The sequence below is a fragment of the Sorex araneus genome, chromosome 5, assembly GCF_027595985.1.
Source record: "Sorex araneus isolate mSorAra2 chromosome 5, mSorAra2.pri, whole genome shotgun sequence".
Classification (NCBI taxonomy): Eukaryota; Metazoa; Chordata; class Mammalia; order Eulipotyphla; family Soricidae; genus Sorex; species Sorex araneus.
The window spans coordinates 110,869,798-110,893,877 of NC_073306.1; the positions used below are offsets into that span (position 1 = coordinate 110,869,798).

Sequence of the window (24,080 nt, forward strand, 5' to 3'; positions counted from 1 at the left end):
CTTTAATCAACATTTGAACATTTTCAATTTAGTATTTGTGCCAAGCAAATTAGCTCAACAGGTAAGATATAGGTAATAAACAGTGTCCACACTTGTTATCTGATTGATATAAACTATTTATGTCCCAAGGGAATTAAATTTTCATTTTGTATGTCATTGATAATTTGAATACTACTAAGTGGGAAGTTGATTAAAGATGGAAACTTTTTTGCTACTAGAGTTTTAAAGCTAAAATATCAACTCTGTTCTTTTATGAATAACCCTATACACAAAGAAAGTTAATGTTTCAGTAATCTTTTAATTTCAATATGGAAAGTAAGTAAGTAATACCACTTGTATAATGGTGTGTTATACAAGTCTGCAACCAAACTGACTGATTCTTTTATATTGATTTTGTACATACAATGTGGAATCAATAAAACACAGACTGAAGTTGCTTGTAATCATGGGTGCTGGCTATTAGAAGCAAAAAAAATAAGGCTCATGCATGTGGTAAATGGCAACTTGAAAGTGTCACGACCTGAAAATATAAACCATATAGAGAGAGAAAAGGAGAGAAGCTGTAAGGAAACTACAGTGATAGCTATGTTCATCTTTTTTCTCGACTGGTGCATTTTGTAGAGTCATTAAATAAGAGCTTTCCTTTTTCTAATCAGGACAGCAGCAAAATATACACAACACACATTTCCTACTTGGAAATCTACAATGAATGTGGTTATGATCTGTTGGATCCAAGACATGAAGCTTCTGGTTTGGAAGATTTGACGTGAGTAACTGAACAACAAAAAAAGGGGGAAATTGCTTTCAGATGTTCCCTTCCATTGTTTTCTTAGAAAATTTGTATATGCCTGGTCTCCATCCTATTTAATAAATACTAGATCACAATATATTTTTGTAACATAATGGCTCTTTTTTCAGGTCTGGCATATAGACAGGAGTCATAGGAACTAAAATCACTTGAAATTCATTTCTTGGGGAAATCTCTTTTGTAGTTGGTAGAACAAAATGCAGTGGATATTCTCCTAAAGTTGACTGCTTCAAGGATTAATAGGATGTGACAGTACTACTTTATTCTTGCCACATGAAACTCCTCTAATTATGGCCTGTCTCTGAAGAAGGTATTCAAATTAAGTTCAAGTAGCAATAAGAAAATCTAAAAGAGAGAAAACAAAACTTTGAATTTCCCCAAATGCTTCTCTACTATTATTAAGAATAACGTGAACAGATTTTTGGTCAGAGTTTTTGAACAATTTTGGTCAGATTGGCACTGATTGCTTTGTGACTGAAATCTAAATAACTTGTGTCTTAATAGAATAAGTTACCTGGCAACTTTTATTTGTTACTATTTATTTAAATCTATGTCCATATTGTACATATGTTAAAGTACTTAGTGGTAATTCATATACTTTTGTTAGACATAATCATATATCAGAAATTGCTAGATCCAAAAATATTATTTTAATATTATTAATATTGAAAATTCATATTAAAATATTGAAATTAATTATAAGAATGATTGTACTGTGAAATCACAAAGATTAGTAACCAAGTACTAATTTATAGCTGTAAAATAAATAATAAAATAGACTATGTTCTTCTGTTAATATTGTGAGAGGTTCACTGTCTCATAGTGGCGAGGGTGTGGCAATGGTGCCAACCGGCAAAGAGCTAACCAACAGGTGCTGCCCAGAGATGCAGGCAGGTGCAGGGCTCCACTCCTTGCATTGACTGTGTCTATCTGGCCAGTACTTCCTGTAAGTGAGCAGCACGTCCATGTGGCATGTTTGTCAGTGTGGAGATCGTTACAACATGCCACCCACATGGCAGAGTCTGGCAAGCAAACCATGGTGTATTTGATATGCCAAAAACAGTAACAAGAATGGGCCTCATTCCCATGACTCTGGAAGAGCCCCCAACATGGCAGAGCTGAGAAGGTTGAGCAAGGAGAAGCTGTTAAAATATCAGGGCCAAACTAGCCTGACAAAATGAAGAAAGACTAAAATGATTGTACTTTCAATGCACATACACTGGCATCAGAAGCATCCATTGAGGACCTCGTGGTGCAAGCACAGAAGATCAAGTACGACGTCACTGGACTGACTGCAATGAGAAGGCATCGATCACATCACACTGTTTTTGACAATGGAGAACTGATCCTAGGAACATGTGACAGTAGAGCGTCGGTGGTGTCAGTGTCCTTGTCAACTCGAACTTGGATATAGATTCAGCTGGATGCCTAACAACCTGAATTGGATGCTTACATTTGAATAGATGTGGCTCATTGCCAGCAGTTTCTATCTTTGTCGTCTATGCACCAACATCCAACTATGACAAAGAAGAAATTGAGAAGTTCTACATAGAGCTGGAGAAGTTCTATAAAGAAGACCACACTTCTACAAGGTCATTGTAGGTGATTTTAACACCAAGATAGGACTGAGAAGGTCACCCAAAGAACTCCACATTGGGACCTACAGCCTAGAATGGTACGAACAGGGTGAAGGATTGTCTGAGTTCATCATGTTGACCAAGACCATCCATGATAACTTTCAGCAGTCCCAGAAAGCTGAATCTAAACATTGAACATGGGAGTCTCCCAGTGGTCAGTTTCAGAACAGAATTGACCATATCATATTCATTCGATAGTTTTGCCTGACCGATGACACTGTTGTCCCAAAATTCCAAATGGGATCAAAACACCATCTCCTTCATGAAAAATTCTACTTCACATAATGGGGAGAAAGGGCTGCAAAGTTTAAGAAGAGAACTTCTAAAATGACCACCAGTTCTTTGGCACTATTGCGGCAATATGGGAAGATGCCGTCATTGACAACATTGGCAAGGAATACGATCAACTGGTTCAGTACCTCCATGATTATGCAAGTTATACCGAGAGAAATCCACAAAAAGATGCCTGTCTTTGGAAACTCTCGGACTCATTTGTCAATGTGGTTTGGCGCAAGCCTCGGACAATCACATAGCTTCTGATCTCTCAAAGCTGTGCAGAGATGCAATAAAGAAAGACTTCAAAGAGAGAAGAGCAGCAGTGTTGGCCAATGCTGCATAAGCCAGGAAAAGTATTCACAATGTCTGCCTGTCTTTCGCCAACTATAAGACCAAGATGACTACCCTCTGACGTCCTGATGGATCTATTACATCTCCCAGAAGTGCAGTGGAAAAGGTTATCCACGACTACTACTTGATTCTCTTTGATACCACATCAACCTGCCCGTCATACCAAATTCTTCAGGATGGATATATTGTTCTCAGAGTTCTCCCTTCTGAAATCCAACACACCATTTCATCGGTAAAGAAGCGTACAGCACCCAGTCCAGACACGGTCAGACCCGAGCTGAAGAATCTGCTGGCAGTAGCCATCAAGACACTGGCTTGGCTCTTCACACACTGCCTGTCTGAATGCAAGCTTCCATCCCAGTGGAAAACCAGCAAGACCGTTCTGTTGTACAAGAAGGGAGACATCCACAACATCTGCAACTATCACCCAATTTACCTGTTATCCGTTGTGTGCAAGTTATTCACTTGAGTCACCCTCAATAGGATTGGCAGAACACTAGACAAAAGACAACCATATCTCTCTCTCTCTCTCTCTCTCTCTCTCTCTCTCTCTCTCTCTCTCTCTCCTTTTGGGCACTGTTTGCAAGTTTGCAGTACATATACTGAAGGATTGTTGTGTGTATCTCTTTACCTACTTTTAATACTCAGTTTTCATCTGGCATGATCATTTCCAACTACCACTGTCATACTGGTCTTTTCTCTATCTTACCTACCTTCCACCCCCACACACTTGTGATAGATTCCAACCACTCACCAGTCTTCCTAGCCTTGTTTTCCCTGACCCTGGACATTAGTCTTCTAGTATACACTATTATACACTACAAATGAATTCAGTCAATCTACATCTGTCCCTCCCCTTCTGACTCATTTTACTCAGCATGATACTCTCCATGTCCATTCATTTATAAGCAAATTTCATGAATTAATTTTTTCCAACCACTGTGTCATATTTCATTGTGTAGATATACTATAGTTTCTTTATCCATTCATCTCTTCTCAGGCATTCAGTTTTCCCCCCAGATTCTGGCTATTTTGAATAGGTGTGCAATGAACATAGGAATGCAGATGGTGTTTCTGCTGTGTATTTGTGGGACTCCAGGGTATATTCTCAGAAGTGAGATTTCTGGGTCAAATGGGAGCTCAATTCCTAGTATTTTGAGGAATGTTCATATTGTTTACCAAAAAGGTTGAAGCAGTCGGCATTCCCACCAACATGAAGGGAAGTCCCTTTCTCCCACAAACCGTGTGAGCACTGATTGTTCTTGTTCTTTTAGATGTGTACCAATCTCTGTGGTCTGAGATTATATTTCATTGTTTTGATTTGCATCTTCCTGATGATTAGCAATGTACAGCATTTTTCATGTGTCTTTTGGCCATTGTATTTCTTCTCTGAAGAAGTTTCTGTTCATTTCTGCTCCCTATTTTTTGATAGGGTTGGATGATTTTTCTTGTGAAGTTCTACCAGTGCCTTATATATCTTTGATATTAACCCCTTATCAGAAGGGCATTGGGTGAAGGGCATTGGGTGAATAACCTTTCCCATTCCACAGGTTTTCTTTGTATCTTGATCACTCTTTCTTTTTTTTTTTTTATAATTTATTTATTTTTAATTAGAGAATCACCGTGAGGGTACAGTTACAGATTTATACACTTTTGTGCTTATACTTCCCTCATACAAAGTTCGGGAACCCATCCCTTCACCAGTGCCCATTCTCCACCACCCGTAAACCCGGCGTCCCTCCCACCCTCCCCACTCCCATCTCCCCCCCACCCCACCCTGCCACTGTGGCAAGGCATTCCCTTCTGTTCTCTCTCTCTAATTAGCTGTTGTGGTTTGCAATAAAGGTGTTGAGTGGCCGCTGTGTTCAGTCTCTAGCCCTCATTCAGCCCGCAACTCCTTTCCCCCACATGGCCTTCAACTACAATGTAGTTGGTGATCGCTTCTCTGAGTTGCCCTTTCCCCGGAACGTGAGGCCAGCCGCGAAGCCATGGGGTCAACCTCCTGGTACTTATTTCTACGGTTCTTGGGTATTAGTCTCCCACTCTGATATTCTATATACCATAGATGAGTGCAGTCTTTCTATGTCTGTCTCTCTCTTTCTGACTCATTTCACTCAGCATGAAACTTTTCATGCCCATCCACTTAACTACAAAATTCTTGACTTCCTTTTTTCTAACAGCTGCATAGTATTCCATTGTATAGATGTACCAAAGTTTCCTCAACCAGTCATCCGTTTTGGGGCATTCGGGTTTTTTCCAGATTCTGGCTATTGTAAACAGTGCTGCGATGAACATACATGTGCAGATGTTGTTTCGATTGTACTTTTTTGCCTCTCTGGGATATATTCCCAGCAGTGGTATTGCTGGGTCAAATGGGAGCTCAACCTCTAGTTTTCTGAGAGTCGTCCATACTGTTTTCCAAAAGGGCTGAACTAGCCGGCATTCCCACCAGCAGTGTAGAAGGGTCCCTTTCTCCCCACATCCTCTCCAACAGCGGTTGCTTTTGTTCTTTTGGATGTGTGCCAGTCTCTGTGGTGTGATCACTCTTTCTTTTGAGATGCAGAAGTTTTTTAGGTTAATGTAGTTCCATTTGTTTATCTTTGCTTCCACCTGAATTATCAGTGGTATCTCATCTTTGAAGATATCTTAGCTTTAATATTATGGAGGGTTTTGCCAACATTTTCTTTCATGTGTTTTATGTATTCAGATCTGATGTTGAGGTCTTTAATCCATTTAATCTGACCTTTGTGCATGAAGGTCTGATTGCATTTGTTTTCATGTAGCTGGGAAGACAATTTTTTTAATCCATGAAAGAAATTGGCCTAAAAACACTATTGGAAAATTTAAGTTGATCAATAAGTATAGCTTTACCCATAGAAAAAAATAATATATATATACATATATATCATTAAAGATATGAAGGTGTGGTTCGGATGAAGCGTAGCTGCACTGGAGGAGTCCTATGAAACAAGGGCTAAAAGGCCAACAAAAGCCAGCTTTTGAGAGACATAAGTGACAGATTTTTAATGTGAGATTGATCTTTACTCTATTAGATTCCTTAATTAGTTTCCTTGCCTACAGTCTATCCTATATACCTCTAGGCTTAAATTTTGATCTTTCTTAAATTTTACAAGTCAGATCTACACCAAAAAGTGTGAAGCCCCGTTTAGCGATAATCCAGAAATAATGGGCCTGGCTATGATGAATATGGATCAGGAGAGAAATCTGATATGTAAGAAAATGAGTTGGATGTGCTTAGCACCTTGTATTTGATTGCATTTGAAAAGAAGGTCGTTCACAGAAGGTTGCTATTCTTTGAATTTTCTTGCTTGAGGAGATTAAGACCAGAATGATATAATTCACCCAGGGTTTCATAACTAATTATTAACAATCTTGCAAGAATTAAAAACCAGTTAATCTCACTTTCATGACAAAGCTGCAAAAATAGATTCAGTATTTTACCATTAGGCCTAGAGAATTAGACTTAAAGTATATATATATATATATATATGTATATATATACATACATACATATATACATACACACCTTACATATTAGATATTTTTGTATATGTGTGTATAATTTGTGTGTATAAAATAATTATATATAACATGCCTTATATAGCCAGTGGGTAGGGTGTTTGCCTTGCATGTGGTCGACTCAGGTTCGATTCCTCCGCCCCTGTTGGAGAGCCTGGCAAGCTACTGAGAATATCTCACCCACAGAGCAGAGCCTGGCAAGCTACCTGTGTTGTATTCGATATGCCAAAAACAGTAACAAGTCTCACAATGGACACGTTACTGGTGCCCGCTCAAGCAAATCGATGAGCAATGGGATGACAGTGACAGTGACAGTGATATTTACTGTAAAATTTTTTATTGAGACTCAATCGTTTACAATATTATTAATAATGGAATGGTTTCTCATTCAAATAATTCCAACACCACAGCCACAACCAATGTATCCTCTTCCTCTTCCAAGGACCCCATCAACCTTCCCTCCCAATTCCCCCTTCCAACTCAATTGTGTGGACTAGTTCTCCCATTATGTTGCCTTTGGCCCTGTGGTGCTATTTTACTGTGTATCTTTAAGTCCTACATATGAGAGAGATTATTTGTGTTTATCCATTTCCTTCTTACTGACTTCAGCATGAAAAGATCATGAAGTTGTGATTATATACCCCTCCCACATGGCAGAGCCTGGCAAGCTACCCGTGGCGTATTCGATATGCCCAAAACAGTAACAGGTCTCACAATGGAGATGTTACTGGTGCCCGCTCAAGCAAACCAATGAGAAACAGGATGACAGTGATATATATATACATATATATATAATTTTTTTTTAAATCTTTCTGAATTGCAAAGTTCTACATGGTTTCAGTTGTAGGAATATAGTGTTTCAATCCAACTCCCTTCACTTCCGTCCACCAGTGTTCCCTGTCTTCCTCCCAAACAAAGTGCCTCTATTAGAAGCATTTTTATTCATTCATTTATTTATTTATTTATTTATTTTTAATAGTGAATCACCATGAGTTATAGTTACAAACTTGTGAACTTTCATGCTTGCATTTTGTTTATATCCCTCCACCAGTGCCCAGTCCCCTTCACCAATGTTCCCAGTATCCCTCCCACCCTCCCACCCCATCCCCCCACCCCACCCCACCTCTGTGGCAGGGCATTCCCCCTTGTTCTCTCTCTCTCCTTTTGGGTGTTGTGGTTTGCAACAGAAGCACTAAGAATTCCGAGATGAAATGCTGAGGATGTTCAAGGAACTCAAAGAATCAGTGGAACAATCGTGCAGAAAATTAAAGGAAGAAGTGAAAGAAATGGGGGAACAGGTAACTGAGAAAATGCAGGAAGAAATGAGAGCGGAAATAAGAAAACTACAAAAAGAAATGTCACAAATGAAGGATTCGATAGATGAACTTAAAAACTCAATAGGTGCCCTCAACAGTAGAATGTCAACGGCCGAAGACAGAATCAGCGACCTTGAAGACGAACAGCAGAAATCGTACAGGCAACAACAAATAATGGGAAAAGACCTACAAATGGCTCTAAGGAGAATCAGAGACCTAGGAGATGACTCCAAGAGGAACAACATCATCAGGGTACCAGAAGGACAGGGAGCCAACCCCAATGAAAAAACCACAGTTAAAAAAATTATCGCTGAAAAGTTCCCAGAGTTAGAGAATGCAAGCATCCAAATCCAAGAAGCCAGAAGGGTGCCAGCTAAAAGAAATCCTAATAGAAACACTCCAAGGCATATTATAGTCAGAATGATGGATGCCACAGATAGAGATGCAATACTGCAAACAGCAAGGTCAAAGAAAAAAATCACATACAAAGGAGCATCCCTTAGATTTTTTTTTTCTTTTCTTTTTTTTTATTTTTTATTTTTTATTTTTTTTTAAATTTATTTATTTTTAATTAGAGAATCACCGTGAGGGTACAGTTACAGATTTATACACTTTTGTGCTTATACTTCCCTCATACAAAGTTTGGGAACCCATCCCTTCACCAGTGCCCATTCTCCACCACCTGTAAACCCAGTGTCCCTCCCACCCTCCCCAATCCCATCTCCCCCCCACCCCACCCTGCCACTGTGGCAAGGCATTCCCTTCTGTTTTCTCTCTCTAATTAGCTGTTGTGGTTTGCAATAAAGGTGTTGAGTGGCCGCTGTGCTCAGTCTCTAGCCCTCATTCAGCCCGCAACTCCCTTCCCCCACATGGCCTTCGACTACAATGTAGTTGGTGATCGCTTCTCTGAGTTGCCCTTTCCCTTTCGTGAGGCCAGCCTCGAAGCCATGGAGTCAACCTCCTGGTACTTATTTCTACAGTTCTTGGGTGTTAGTCTCCCACTCTGTTATTCTATATACCATAGATGAGTGCAATCTTTCTATGTCTGTCTCTCTCTTTCTGACTCATTTCACTCAGCATGAAACTTTTCATGTCCATCCACTTGACTACAAAGGGACATGAAAAAAGCAATCCCATTCACAATCGTGCCCCAGAAAATCAGGTACCTCGGAATCAGCTTAACCAAGGAAGTAAAAGACCTTTACAAAGAAAACTACATAATGCTACTCCATGAAATCAAAGAGGACATGAGGAAATGGAAACATATACCCTGCTCGTGGATAGGGAGAATCAATGTTGTCAAAATGGCAATACTCCCTAAAGCATTATACAGATTCAATGCGATCCCTATAAGTATACCCATGACATTCTTCAAAGAAATGGATCAAGCAATCCTAAAATTCATATGGAATAACAAACGTCCAAGGATAGCTAAAACAATTCTTGGGAAAAAGATGATGGGAGGCATCACCATCCCCAACCTCAAACTTTACTACAAAGCAGTAACAATTAAAACAGCATGGTACTGGAACAAAGGCAGAGCCGTAGACCAATGGAACAGGGTGGAATATCCCTACACACAACCCCAAATGTATGACCATCTAATCTTTGATAAGGGAGCAAGAGATGTGAAGTGGAGCAAGGCACCCCTTAGATTTACAGCAGACCTATCAGAGGAAACCCTCCAAGCCCGAAGACAATGGTGGGATATAGTGAAAAAACTCAAAGAAATGAACACCTCACCAAGAATACTTTACCCAGCCAAAGCATTTTTTAAATAACTTTTGACACTGTGGTCTACAATACTGTGGCTATAAGGGTTTTATGCACAACACTTCACCACCTTTCCGCCTCTTCTTCCTCCTGGTTGAACACTTCCTGCCAGTATTGTAGCATTTCCTTCCCTGTTGATCTCACCACCCCATCAGTGGCATGATTCCTACTGACGAGCAGTTCTCCTGTCCTTTGTTTCTGTTGCCTTTGGACATTTATTATAGGTCTTTATCAAGGATCATAATGTAGAATAACAAATGAGAAAGATCATTCTGTGTCAGTCTCTCTCTCTCCCTTCTGAATAACTTCACTCAGCATGATACTATTCAGATCCATCCACACAGCAGCATCTTGCATAATTTTATCTTTTCTTACGTCTGAATAATATTGTGTATATGAATGTGTCTGTCAACTACAGTTTCTTTATCCAGTCATCTCTTCTTGGACACTTGGGTTGTTTCCAGAGTTTGGCTAAGAAACCTAGGATGCAAATGTTTTTTCTTCATTGTGTTTTGGGTCCTTGGGGTAGATAGAGACCAAAAAATTTGGGAGCTCAATTCCTAGGTTGTTTTTTTTTTCAGGAATATCCACTTTGTTTTCCAGAAAGGCTGGACCAGTCTATATTCCCATCAGCAGTGAACAGGGATCTATTTTTCTCCTGCATCCACACTAACACTGATTGTTCCTGTTCCTTTAGATGTGAGGCAGTCTCTGAAGTGTGAGGTTATATCTTATTATTGCTTTAATTTGCATGTCTCTGATGATTAGTGATGTAGAGTATTTTTATATGCCTTTTATTTTTCACATTTCTTTGAGGAAATATCTGTTTAATTATTCTCCTATTTTTGGAAGAGGTTGGATTTTTGGTACAGTTCTAACAGTGATTTATACACACATATATTTATATTGTATATTAACACTATTAGATGAATAATGGCCAAATAATTTCTACCAGTCTGTTAGACCTGTTTGTATTTTGGTCACTGCTTACTTTGAGATGCAGAAGCTTCTTAATTTAACACAATTTCATTTGATTTTTGCTTTTTCTTTCCTTTTTTATTTTTTTTTTTGTCTAATGGCATTGTCTTCTTAATGTTTCCTTTAGTTTCAGTGTTGTGGAGAGTTCTGGCTACATTTTTCTCAATGTAATTTTAGATTCAGGTCTGATATTAAGGTTTTTAGTCCATTTGATTTTACTTTTGTGTATGATGTCAGAAAAGGGTTTAAGTTAATTTTTTTCATGACCAGTTTTTCCCAACACCATTTGTTGAAGAGGCCTTCCTTGCCGCAATCTTCATTCATTTTTTGCTCTTTTATCAAAAATTAGTTGTCCATTTACCTGATAATATATATCTGGATTTTTGTTTTATTTCACTGATCTGATAGTCTGTTCTTATTGCAGTACAATGCTGTTAAATTACTACAACTCTGTAATACATTTTGAATGTGGGGAGAGGTATGCCTTTTATCTTCATTTTCCCTAGGATTGCATTAACTATTCAATAGGAAAGAGGTGTTATCACATGTGAATTTTAGGCATGTTTGACATATCTCTTAAAAAAGTCATTTGTATTTTTTATAGTGATTGCATTGACTCTGTATAATGCTTTGAGAAGTTTCACCATCTAGACAATGCTAATCCTTCTGATGCATGAACTGGGAATGTGTTTGCATTTCCTCATGATCTCTTTTGTTTAGATATATAGATAGATAGATAGATAGATAGATAGATAGATAGATAGATAGATATGTATATGGTTGCAGAGAGGCCGAGCAGGCATGATGATATACATAAATATCTATATGTATGAGATATGAGAGTCTCTTGCCCGCACACCTGGCTGTCCTCCTCGGGGCCCCTCAGAGGGGATGGGCTCCATCTTCCATCCCCACCCCGAGCAGAGCTCCCAGTGGCTGAAGAACACCAGAACCTAGCTACAGCCATGCTGGAGGCCCCTCTCCACACGTTCAGACGGCCTCACGCATGAAGGTACTGGCAGAGGAACCCAGGTGTGTGTAATCCCATCAACAGCCAACATCCAGAGACTTAAAAGCAAGCTCCCAGAAGCTTATAGCCTATTTCTCCCTCTGGAGAAACTGGCAAGCTTCTGAGAGTTCCTGCTCACATGGGACAGCCTTGCAAGCTTCCCATGGTGTATTCATATGCTAAATCCAGTAACAAGCTGGATCCCATTCCCCTGACCCTGAAAGAGCTTCCAGTAGGACATCATTGGGAGGACCAAGTTGAGAGAGACTTCTAAGATCTCAGGGAAAGGATGAATGGAGAGGTTACTGAGCCTGCTTGAGAAATCGATGATTAACGGGATTTTGTGATCATGATTGTGATATAACAAAAAGTCACATATTGAATCACCATGAGATACATAGTTGCAAACTTATTCATGATTGTGTTTCAGCAATCATACAACATTCCATCACCCATTCCTTCATTAGTGTATATATTTCCCACCACCAATTTTTTCCTGTGCCCCACTCCCCCCAGCCTACCTCTATGGCAGGCACCTTCTCTCTCTCTCTCTCTCTCTCTCTCTCTCTCTCTCTCTCTCTCTCTCTTCCTCTTTCTCCTGTTTTTCCTTTTGGGCATTATGGTTTGCGATATAGGTACTAAAAGTTATCATGTTTGTCTCTGCCTACTTTCAGCACTCAGTTCTTGTCCAGTGATCATTTCCAATTATCTTTGACCTCTTTGACATATTCATTTGCACCACCCCCATCACTTGTGGCAAGCTTCCAACTATGGATCATTCTTCCTGGCGCTTGTTTCCAGTGTCCTTGGGTATTAATCTCATACTATGATCTTTTATGTCACAAATGAGTGCAGTCATTCCATAGAATGTCCCTCTCCCTCCAACTCATTTCACTCAACCCAATATTCTCATATCTCATACAAATTTGTGTAGCTGTGCCATAGTTTCATTGTCCAGTCATCTGTTTTCAGGCATTTGGGTTGTCTCCAGATTCTGGCTATTGTGAATAGTGTTGCAATGAACATAAAAGTGCAGATGGCTTTTCTGAAATGCCCCTGATGTATATTCCCAGAAGTGGGATTGCTGGGTCATATTGAAGCTCAATGTCTAGCTTTTAAGGAATGACCATATTGTTTTCCAAAAAGGCTGGTCATGTCCTCTTTTATTTCTTTCCGTAGTATTTTGCCACGACAAAGACTGGCAAGCTACCTGTGAGGTATATGATATGCCAAAAACAGTAACAAGTCTCACAATGGAGATGTTACTGGTGCCTGCTCAAGCAAATTGATGACCAGTGGGATGACAGTGCTACCAGTGTTTTGTAATTTTCTTTGTATAGATCCTGTGCATATTTTATTAAACTGATTCCTAGGTAGTTGATTTTCTTTTGCTTTATAGAAATTGTTTGGGAATGTTTTTGTTTCTTTGATTTCCTGGAAAACATTTAAACAATAGGTCCTCATTGAAGGGTGGAAGAACTCACTAGATAATTCATTTCAGCCTAAACTTTTGTTTGGGGGTGAATATGGTTACCATTCAGATTTCCGCAATTATAATTTGTCTGTTCGGGTGCAGGATATCTTTTTGGTTCAATGTTGGGAGATTATAGAAATCCAAAAATTTATTTATTTCTTCTAAATTCTGTCATTTGTTGGCATCAAGATTTTCAAAGTAATCTTTGATAATACTATGTATTTCTATGGTATCTGTTGTGATTTCTCCCCTATAATTTCTAATTTGATTCTTTCTTTGTAACTTGATTTCTTTATTTCTTCCTTTTAACTTGCTGTGGTTTATCTATTTTGTTTATTTTTCAAAGAACCAGCTCTTGGTTTAATTAATCCTTTGTTTTTTCTCAAAAGAATTCTAATTCATTAATTTCTGCTTTATTTTTTTTCTACTTTTCTCCATGATTTTTTTTATTAGTTTATTTTTAATTAGAGAGTCATCGTGAGGGTACAGTTACAGATCCATACATCTTTGTGCTCATGTTTCCCCCATACAAAGTTCGATAACCCATCCCTTCACCAGTGCCCATTCTCCACCACCAGTAAACCCAACATCCCTCCACCCCCCCAGTCCCGTCTCCCCCCACCCCACCCTGCCACTATGGCAGGGTATTCCCTTTTGTTCTCTCTCTCTGATTAGGTGTTGTGGTTTGCAATAAAGGTGTTGAGTGGCCATTGTGTTCAGTCTCTAGTCTGTATTCGGCCCACATCACCCTTCCCCCACATGACCTCCAACCACATTTTACTTGGTGGTCCCTTCCCTGAGTTACCCAGAATGAGAGACCAGCCTCCAAGCCATGGAGACAACCTCCTGGTACTTATTTCTACTATTCTTGGGCGTTAGTCTTATAGTCTATTATTCTATATTCCACAGATGAGTGCAATCTTTCTATGTCTGTCTCTCTCTTTCTGACTCATTTCACTTAGCATGATACTTTCCATGTTGATCCACTTATATGCAAACGTCATGACCTCATTTTTTCTAACAGCTGCATAGTATTCCATTGTATAGATGTACCAGAGTTTCTTCAACCAGTCATCTGTTCTAGGGCACTCGGGTTTTTTCCAGATTCTGGCTATTGTAAACAGTGCTGCGGTGAACATATAAGTGCATATGTCACTTTGACTATACTTTTTGGCTTTTCTGGGATATATTCCCAGCAGTGGTTTTGCTGGGTCAAATGGGAGCTCAACCTCTAGTTTTTTGAGAATCGTCCATACTTTTTTCCAAAAGTGCTGAACTAGCCAGCATTCCCACCAGCAGTGTAGAAGGGTCCCTTTCTCCCCACATCCTCTCCAACAGCGGTTGCTTTTGTTCTTTTGGATGTGTGCTAGTCTCTGTGGTGTGAGGTGGTATCTCATGGTTGTTTTGATCTGCATCTCTCTGACGATTAGTGATGTAGAGCATTTTTTCATGTGCCTTTTGGCCATTCATATCTCTTCCTTGGTAAAGTTTCTGTTCATTTCTTCATCCCATTTTTTGATGGGGTTGGATGTTTTCTTCTTGTAGAGTTCAACCAGTGCTTTATATACCATTGATATTAACCCCTTATCTGATGGGTATTGTGTAAATATACTTTCCCATTCTGTAGATAGTCTTTGTATTCTGGTCACTGTGTCTTTTGTGGTGCAGAAGCTTTTTAGTTTAATGTAGTCCCATTTGTTGATCTCTGTTTTTACTAGATTGTTTAGTTCCGTGTCATCTTTGAAGATACCTTTATCTTCAATATCGTGGAGGGTTTTGCCGACCTTGTCTTCAATGTACCTTATGGTTTGTGGTCTGATGTTGAGGTCTTTAATCCATTTTGATCTGACTTTTGTACATGGTGTCAGGTCGAGGTCTAAGGCCATTCTTCTACATGTGGTTGTCCAGTTGTGCCAGCACCATTTATTAAAGAGGCTTTCCTTGCTCCACTTCACATCTCTTGCTCCCTTATCAAAGATTAAATGATCATACATTTGAGGTTGTGTGTGGGGATATTCCACCCTGTTCCATTGGTCTGCAGCTCTGCCTTTGTTCCAGTACCATGCTGTTTTAATTGTTACCGCTTTGTAGTACAGTTTAAGGTTGGGGAGGGTGATGCCTCCCATCATCTTTTTCCCAAGAATTGTTTTAGCTATCCGTGGGCATTTATTGTTCCATATAAATTTCAGGATTGCTTGCTCCGCTTCTTTGAAGAATGCCATGGGTATCCCTATAGGGATCGCGTTAAATCTGTATAATGCTTTTGGGAGTATTGCCATTTTGACAATGTTTATTCTCCGTATCCATGAGCAGGGGATATGTTTCCATTTCCTCATGTCCTCTTTTATTTCATGGAGTAGAGTTTTATAGTTTTCTTTGTAGAGGTCCTTTACTTCTTTAGTTAAGCTGATTCCAAGATATTTGATTTTCTGGGGCACAATTGTGAATGGGATTGCTTTTTTCATTTCCCTTTCCTCTGTCTCATTGTTTGCATATAGGAAGGCCATGGATTTTTGGGTATTGATTTTATAGCCTGCAACTTTACTGTATAGGTCAGTTGTTTCTAAGAGTTTCTTACTAGAGCTTTTAGGTTTCTCTAGGTATAGCATCATATCGTCTGCGAATAGTGAGAGCTTGATTTCTTCCTTTCCGATCTGAATCCCCTTAATATCTTTTTCTTGCCTGATGGCTATTGCTAATACTTCCAATACTATATTAAAGAGAAGTGGTGAGAGTGGGCATCCTTGTCTTGTCCCCGATCTTAGAGGAAAAACCCTTAGTTTTTCTCCATTGATGATAATGCTTGCCCTAGGTTCGTGGTAGATGGCTTTGACTATCTTGAGAAAAGTTCCTCCAAAACCCATTTTGGTGAGAGTTTTTATCATGAATGGGTGTTGGATCTTTTCAAATGCTTTCTCTGCATCTATTGATATGATCATATGGTTTTTATCTTTACTTTTGTTGATGTGATGGATTATGTTGATTGATTTCCGAATGTTAAACCATCCTTGCATCCCCGGGATGAATCCCACTTGGTCATGGTGTATGATCTTTTTGATGAGTTGTTGGATTCTATTTGCTAGTATTTTGTTGAGGATCTTCACATCGGTGTTCATCAAGGATATTGGTCTATAGTTTTCTTTGTTAGTGGTGTCTTTGTTTGCTTTTGGTATTTGGGAGATATGTGCCTCATAGAAACTGTTCGGACCTTTACCTACTTTCAGCACACATTCCCATCTCAACTGATCCTTCCAACCATCATTGACTGAATGATACCTTCTCTATTCCAGCTGTCTTCTCCAGCTCATGAGGTAGGCTTCCAACGCTAGAGCTGTATTCCTGGCCCTTGTGTCTACTGTCCTTGAGTGTCAGTCTCATATTATGTTATTTTATATTCCACAAAGTATCACTTAGCATGATACTCTCCATGATCATCCATTTATAAACAAATTTCATGACTTCATTTCTCATAACATGCATAGCATTCCATTGTGTAGATGTACCAAAATGTCTTTTTTTTTTTTGCTTTTTTGTTCACACCCAGCGATGCACAGGGGTCACTCCTGGCTCATGCACTCAGGAATTACCCCTGGAGGTGCTCAGGGGACCATATGGGATGCTGGGATTCGAACCCGGGTCAGCTGCATGCAAGGTAAATGCCCTACCTACTGTTCTATTGCTCCAGCCCCAGTACCAAAATTTCTTTACCAGTTGTCTGTTCTCAGGCACTCAGGTTATTTCCAGACTCTGGCCATTGTTAACAGTGCTGTAATAAGTGTACAGGTGCAGATGTCGTTTCTACTGTGCTTTCCCCAGAAATATCAGCTGTATTTTCTCTTCAGTCCCATCTACTCTAAGTTTTATTATTTTCTTCCTCCTGCCTGCTTTGGGCTTCTTTGATTTTTGTTATAGTGTCTTAAGCTCTGTGGTTAGGTTCTTTTGTGCACTTGCATTGCTATGAACTTTACTCTTAACAAAACCTTTGCTGTGTTCCATAAATTCTGGTAGCTTGCTTTTATTCTAGTCTCTAGGAATATTTTTATTTCCTCTTTAATCTCCTCTATTACCCAGTGGCTGGTCAGTGGTGAAATATTTATTTTTTTTTTGCCTCTGTCCAACCCCTTTTACCGTGCCAACATTGAGGCAAGCTTGGGCCACATGGGACCTGCACCAGAGCTGAGGATCAGTCTAAGTGCCCTCCCCTCTCTGCATATAAGGTACATCCAAATCCGTCGCCGGGGAAGTATCCTTTCTTCTCTCTTCTACAATGCACAGCATGTATAAGCTGGAGCCTGTCAGTGAACCCATAGTCTCCAGAGAGTACTTTACTACTCACAAACACAGTAACCTGTCCTACCAAGACCATGGCTCCAATAATGAATGTATAGAAAAATCACAAAGATATCAGTAGGAATATAAAATCACATAACTATAAATTACAACCAAAGGAGAAGGGCCAAAGACATTGAAAATATCCCTGGAGTTTCCATACATTAATATAAGCAATTTATTACTAATAATAAAGTTTTCTCTGACAGCTCCAGCCAAAAAGGAGATGAACTACGCTCATCTCACATCCCCAGAGTCTGGGATAATGATGACAAAGCAGGAAGACTCATGTCCATGCTGCAAGAGAAACAATTTTGAAGTATCATAGATCCCCATGAAACCCACTTTGTGAAGGTAGTCGTTCATAAGATATTTGCAGCACTAACCAGCTATATAATCATCAGATAAGTAGTGCAGGGACTACATGCTGAAGATGTTTAATGTCCTCAAAGATACAGTTGTGTATGTAGTCAACAAAATGCAAGAACATATGAGAGAAGAGAAGAGAACATAAAAGAAAAAACTTCAGTCAAAAATGACAGAGCTACATGGATTGGAAGAATTAATATTATCAAAATGGCAATACTCCCCAAAGCATTGTACAAATTCAATGTGATCCCTATAAAGATACCCTTGACATTCTTCAAAGAAATGGAGCAAGCACTCCTGAAATTCATATGGAACAATAAGCACCCACGAATAGCTAGATCAATTCTTGGGAAAAATAAAATGGGAGGAATCAACCTCCCCAACTTCAAACTCTACTACAAAGCGGTAATAATTAAAACAGCATGGTACTGGAACAAAGGCAGAGCTGTAGATCAATGGAACAGGGTTGAATATTCTCTCACACCACCCCAAATATATGTTCGTCTAATCTTTGATAAGAGAGCAAGAAATGTGAAGTGGAGCAAGGAAAGCATGTTTAACAAATTGTGCTGGCAAAACTGGACAGCTATATGCAAAAAAAATGGACTCAGATCTCCACCTATCACCATGTACAAAAGTCAGATCACAATGGATTAAAGACCTCAACATCAGACCAGAATCCCTAAGGTACATTGAAGACAAGGTCAGCAAAACCCTCCATGACATTGTAGCCAACTGTATCTTCAAAGCTGACATGCCACTGGCCAAGCAAGTGAAAACAGAGATAAATAAATGGGACTACCTTAAACTGAGAAGTTTCTGCACCTCAAAAGATACAGTGACCAAAGTACAACCACAGCCTGCAGAATGGGAAAGGATATTTACCCAATACCCAACCGATATCAAGAATATACAAAGGTTGATATCAAGGATATACAAAGCACTGGTTGAATTTCAGGGGAAGAAAACTGCTGACCCAATCAAAAAATGGGGTGAGGAAATGAACAGAAACTTCCCCAAAGAAGAAATCCGAATGGCTGAGAGGCACATGAGAAAATGCTGACATCACTAATCATCAGGGAGATGCAGATCAAAACAACCATGAGATACCATCTCACACCACAGAGACTGGCCCACATCCAAAAAAACAAAAGCAACCGGTGTTGGCGTGGTTGGGGGGAGAAAGGGACTCTCCTTCACTGCTGGTGGGAATGCCCACTGGTTCAGCCCTTTTGGAAAACAATATGGAAGATTCTCAAAAAATTAGAAATTGAGCTCCCATTTGACCCAGCAATACCACTCCTGGGAATATATCCCAGAGAGGAAAAATAGTATAGTAGAAATGACATTTGCATTTCTATGTGTTTACAATAACCACAATCTGGAAAAAACGGGAGTGCCCAAAAACAGATAGGAAACTTTGGTACATCTACACAATGAAATACTATGCAGCTGTTAGAAAAGATGAAGTCATGAAATTTGCATATAAGTGGATCAACATGAAAAGTATCATGTTGAGTGAAATGAGTTAGAAAAAGAGAGACAGACATAGAAAGAGTGCACTCATATGTGGAATATAAAGTAGCAGAAAGGTACGAGCTTGCAATGTTGCAACTTCTGGCAAAATTTCTCTGGACTTAGATATTAAAATACTAAAATACAGAAATCCCAAACCTTGTGGCTGCTATTGTAGCCACACGACCTCATATCTCTTCATTCTCAGCAATGGAAAACAAATTATCAAATGCTTCTTTTCCAGCAGGTCTGACTTGGTGGGGGGGGGGACTCCAAACAATAATAGTGAGTTTTTTGTTGAAATATTGAATGTAATCAAAATAAAGAGAAAGTAAAGTGAAATTTATCAGCTACACAGGCGGGGTGGGGGGCTGGGGAGGTGGAGTTGTTGGGGGGAGGTTTACTGTGGTTATTGGTGGTGGAATATGTGCACTGGTGAAGGGATGGGTGTTTGAGCATTGTGTAACTGAGACTGAAGACTTAAATCTTTTAACTTTCCACATGGTGATTCAATAAAAAATTTAAAAAAATTGTTTTAAATGACAGAGCTAAAGATACTGGTTGGTGGCAAAAATAATGCAATGGAAAACCTGGGCAGTGAGTGATAGTAGCTGAGGGTAAAATAAGTGAGCTTTAAGATGAGATAGAAAACACTACAGGATATGAAATAATGCCTCAAAATAAATGAAAAACACACAAGAAATCCATGGTATCAGTTCAAGAGAAACATAAGAATATAAAAATAAAACATAAGAACATAAGAATAATATAAGACTAATTAGAGTGCCTGGGGAAAGGAAGTAAATAGCAATGAAAAATCATTGCACTGTAGCACTGTCATCTCGTTGCTCATTGATTTGCTTGAGCGGGCACCAGTAACCAGTAACGTCTCCATTGTGAGACTTGTTGTTACTGTTTTTTGCATATTGAATATGCCATGGGTAGCTTGCCAGGCTCTGCCTTGTGGGCAGAATACTCTCAGTAGCTTGCTGGGCTCTCTGATAGGGACAGAGGAATCAAACCCAGGCAGGCTGCATGCAAAGTAAATGCCCTCCCTGCTGTGCTATCACTCCAGTACAAAGAGTCATTTATCAAAGGAATCATAGCTGAGAAATTCCTGGACCTGAAGAGTATAGGCTTCCAGATTCAAGAAGCCCAAAGGGTCCCAGGCAGGGCAACCAAATAAAAGGGGAAAATCCTAGGCATATTATAATCAGAATGACAAAAGCCAATGAAAGATAGATAATATTGAAAGTGGCCAGATCAAATAAGGAAATTACATACATAGGATCCACCATAGTATATACAGAAGATTTATCAAGAAGAAAATGGTGGATATTGTTAAAAACAAAAACAAAACCGTAAGTGATATGAACACTTCACCAGAATACTCTATACAGCCATTCATATATGCAGGATTAGTACAGAACTTCATGGATTAACAACACCTCAAACTTCTTACCCTCAAAATGACTCTGAAAGAATAATTGAAGAGATTCTTTAATAAAATACAAATCCTAAACACAGAAAACATCTGTAGAATGAGGCAAGAAATGCCTACATGTCATCTAATCAATGGCATAAATGAACAAATCAAGAGTCACAAAGTGGCAGAATGGATCAGAAAAGTGAACACAACTTTTTACTGTCTATCAAGATACATGTTTGGAAGAACCCAGAGAAACAGATTCAAAGTCAAAGGTTTGAAAATACAATTTTTGAGCAAACTATACTCTTTAAAGGATGGGATAGCCATACTAATATCAGACAACACAAACTTCAAGTTAAAAATAATGTCCTAAGGGACACTGATGGTCATTTTGTAATAATGAAAGATTATGTATATCAGGAAGAACTCACTCTTCTAAACATAAATGCACTTAATGATGCACCATCAAAATACCTAAAACAACTACTAAGAGATCTGAAGGAAGATATTGACAGTAATACAAGAGTTAAGGAAGACTTCAATACTGCTTTATCATGTTCATCATCTTTATTAACTAAAAGTAAAACTCAACAAGGAAACACTGACTTTGAAGGAAGAAATAGAAGAGTCGGGCAAATAAGCTTATAAAAATGTAAAAAAAAAACCTGTTATTCAAAAACTCATAATAGAAACTAGATACCATTACAGATTTGTTAGAAAAGTTGATCTTCAATACTGGCAATACTGAAGTCTAAAAAGATTGCAAAATAATACAGCTAAAAAGATTGCAAAATAATACAGCCTCTTTCAAAGACAATTTTCAGTTTCTTAAATTCTAAAAATGTCTTGTCAGATATGAAAGGGAAGAAATTACAGCAGATATCTCAGATATGAAAAAATCATGAGCTTATTATAATAACCAAGCTTGAAGCAGAAATGGACAAATTCTTAGAAATCATACAAACCCTCAAGATTTAACTAAGAGGAAACAGAAAACTTGAATACACCAGTGTCTTGAGTTAAAAAATTGAAATAGTAATAAAAAAGTCTTCCCAGTAATAAAAGCCCAGATCCAGAGTAAATAACTAGTCAGTTCTACTAAAACTTCAAAGAAGACTTAGTGCCCACACTCTTTAAACTATTCCAAAATATTGAAGAAAAAGGAACCCCCTTGAACACCTTTCATTAAACCAGTATCACTCTGATACCTAAAGCAGACAGAGACTGCTATATAAAGAAATTATAAATTATAAATCTAATATCCCTAATGAACATTGATGCAAAGACCAATGTTCAACAAAATTCTAGCAAACCAAATCCAGCAATACAACAAAAGTATTATACAACACTGTGAAGTGGAGTTTATCCCAGGCTTGCAAGGGCGGTTCAATATATGTAAATCAATTAATGCAGTACTTCATGTTAACAAAAAGTAAGGTAAAACCATATTTATATCAGTCAATGCAGAGAAAGCAATCAATTATTCATGATTAAAAATAACCTTCCATAAAACCAGAGTGCCCAAAATCAGATGACTGGTTAAAGAAACTCTGGTATGTCTACACAATGGAATACTACACAGCTGTCAGAAAACATGAAGTCATGAAATTTGCATATAAGTGGATCAACATGGAAAGTATCATGTTGATCAAGCTGAGTGAAATGAGTCAGAAAGAAAGAGACAGACATAGAAAGATTGCACTCATATGTGGAATATAAAGTAGCTGAGAGGTACAAGTTTACAATGATGTAATTTCTGGCAGATATTTCTCTGGACTTAGTAACTAAAGTACTAAAATACAGAAATCCAAACCCGTGCGGCTGCTAGTGTGGCCTCTCGACCTCATATCTCTTCATTCTCAGCAATGGAAAACAAATTATCAAATGCTTTCTTTTCAGCAGGTCGACTTTAGTGGGGAGAAACTCCAAATCAATAATACTGAGTTTTCTGTTGAAATATTGAATGTAATAAAAGTAAAGTGAAAGTAAAGTGAAATTTACCAGTTACACATGCAGGGTGGGGGACTGGGGAGGTGGGGGGGAGGGGAGAGGTATACTGTGATTCTTGGTGGTGGAATATGTGCACTGGTGAAGGGATGGGTGTTCGAGCATTGTATAACTGAGACTTAAACCTGAAAACTTTGAAACTTTCCACATGGTGATTCAATAAAAGAATAAATTTTTAAAAAAATAAATAACCTTCCAAGGATAGGACTAGCAGAAACTTGCCTCAAAATAGTAATAACCGGAAGAGGCCAGGCAGTCTGGTGAGCAACGAGGCCGGAGAAATGCTCCGGACCCGAAACCGGGCCAACAACACCGGGGATCCAGACGGAGGAGGTACAGCTGGTACATCTTCTCCAGATGGAGCCCTGGCAACACTGAGCAGCAACGGCTCCGGCTTGCGGGACTGGAACACATCCGAGCCACGCGGCCACTAATGCGGCCACGCGACCTTTTCTAAAAACTGAAAACATACAATATTTTAATGGAAAACCAATTATCAAATGCTTCCTTAGTAGGGCTCTCTTTCTTGGGGGGATACGCCAACAACAATAGTGAGTTTTGTTCTGTAATATGGAACGTAATCAAGGTAAAGAAAAATGAAGTGAAATTCATCAGTTATACAGTTGGGGGTGGGGGGCGGGGGTATACTGGGGATTTTGGTGGTGGAATATGGGCACTGGTGAAAGGATGGTGTTTGAATATTGTATAACTGAGACATAAACCTGAAAACTTTGTAACTTTCCACATGGTGATAAAATAAAAATTAAAATAAAATAGTAGTAACCATCTACAACATACCCACAACCAGTATCATACTCTGTCACTGTCACTGTCATCCCATTGCTCATCAATTTGCTCGAGTGGGCACCAGTGATGTCTCCATTGTGACACTTGTTGTTACTGTTTTTGGCATACTAAATATGCCACGGGTAGCTTGCCAGGCTCTGCTGTGTGGGCGGCCAACCCAGGTTTGATTCCTCCACCCCTCTCAGAGAGCCTGGCAAGCTACCAAGAATATCCTGCCTGCACAGCAGTATCATACTCAATGATGAAAAATGGAAACCATTTCTCCGAGATCAGGCATTCAACATAGTTTTGGAAATTCTCGATACAGCAATCTGACAAGAAAAAGAAACCAAAGGGATCTATATTGGGTACAGAGTAATTAACTATCACCATTTGTAAATAACATGATGCTATACATTAAAAACCCTACAGACTCCACAATAAAACTTCTAGAAATAATAAACAAATACGATAAGATAGCAG

General features: G+C 39.0%; 1 protein-coding gene across 1 annotated transcript in view; it reads left to right on the forward strand.

The window, feature by feature from the left end:
- KIF6 (kinesin family member 6) overlaps positions 1 to 24,080 on the forward strand; it is a 705,701-nt gene that overhangs the window by 174,401 nt on the left and 507,220 nt on the right. The window contains exon 5 of the mRNA XM_055140906.1: positions 657 to 766. Within this exon, the coding sequence (XP_054996881.1) occupies positions 657 to 766 (110 nt within the window). The remainder of the gene's footprint in view (positions 1 to 656; positions 767 to 24,080) is intronic.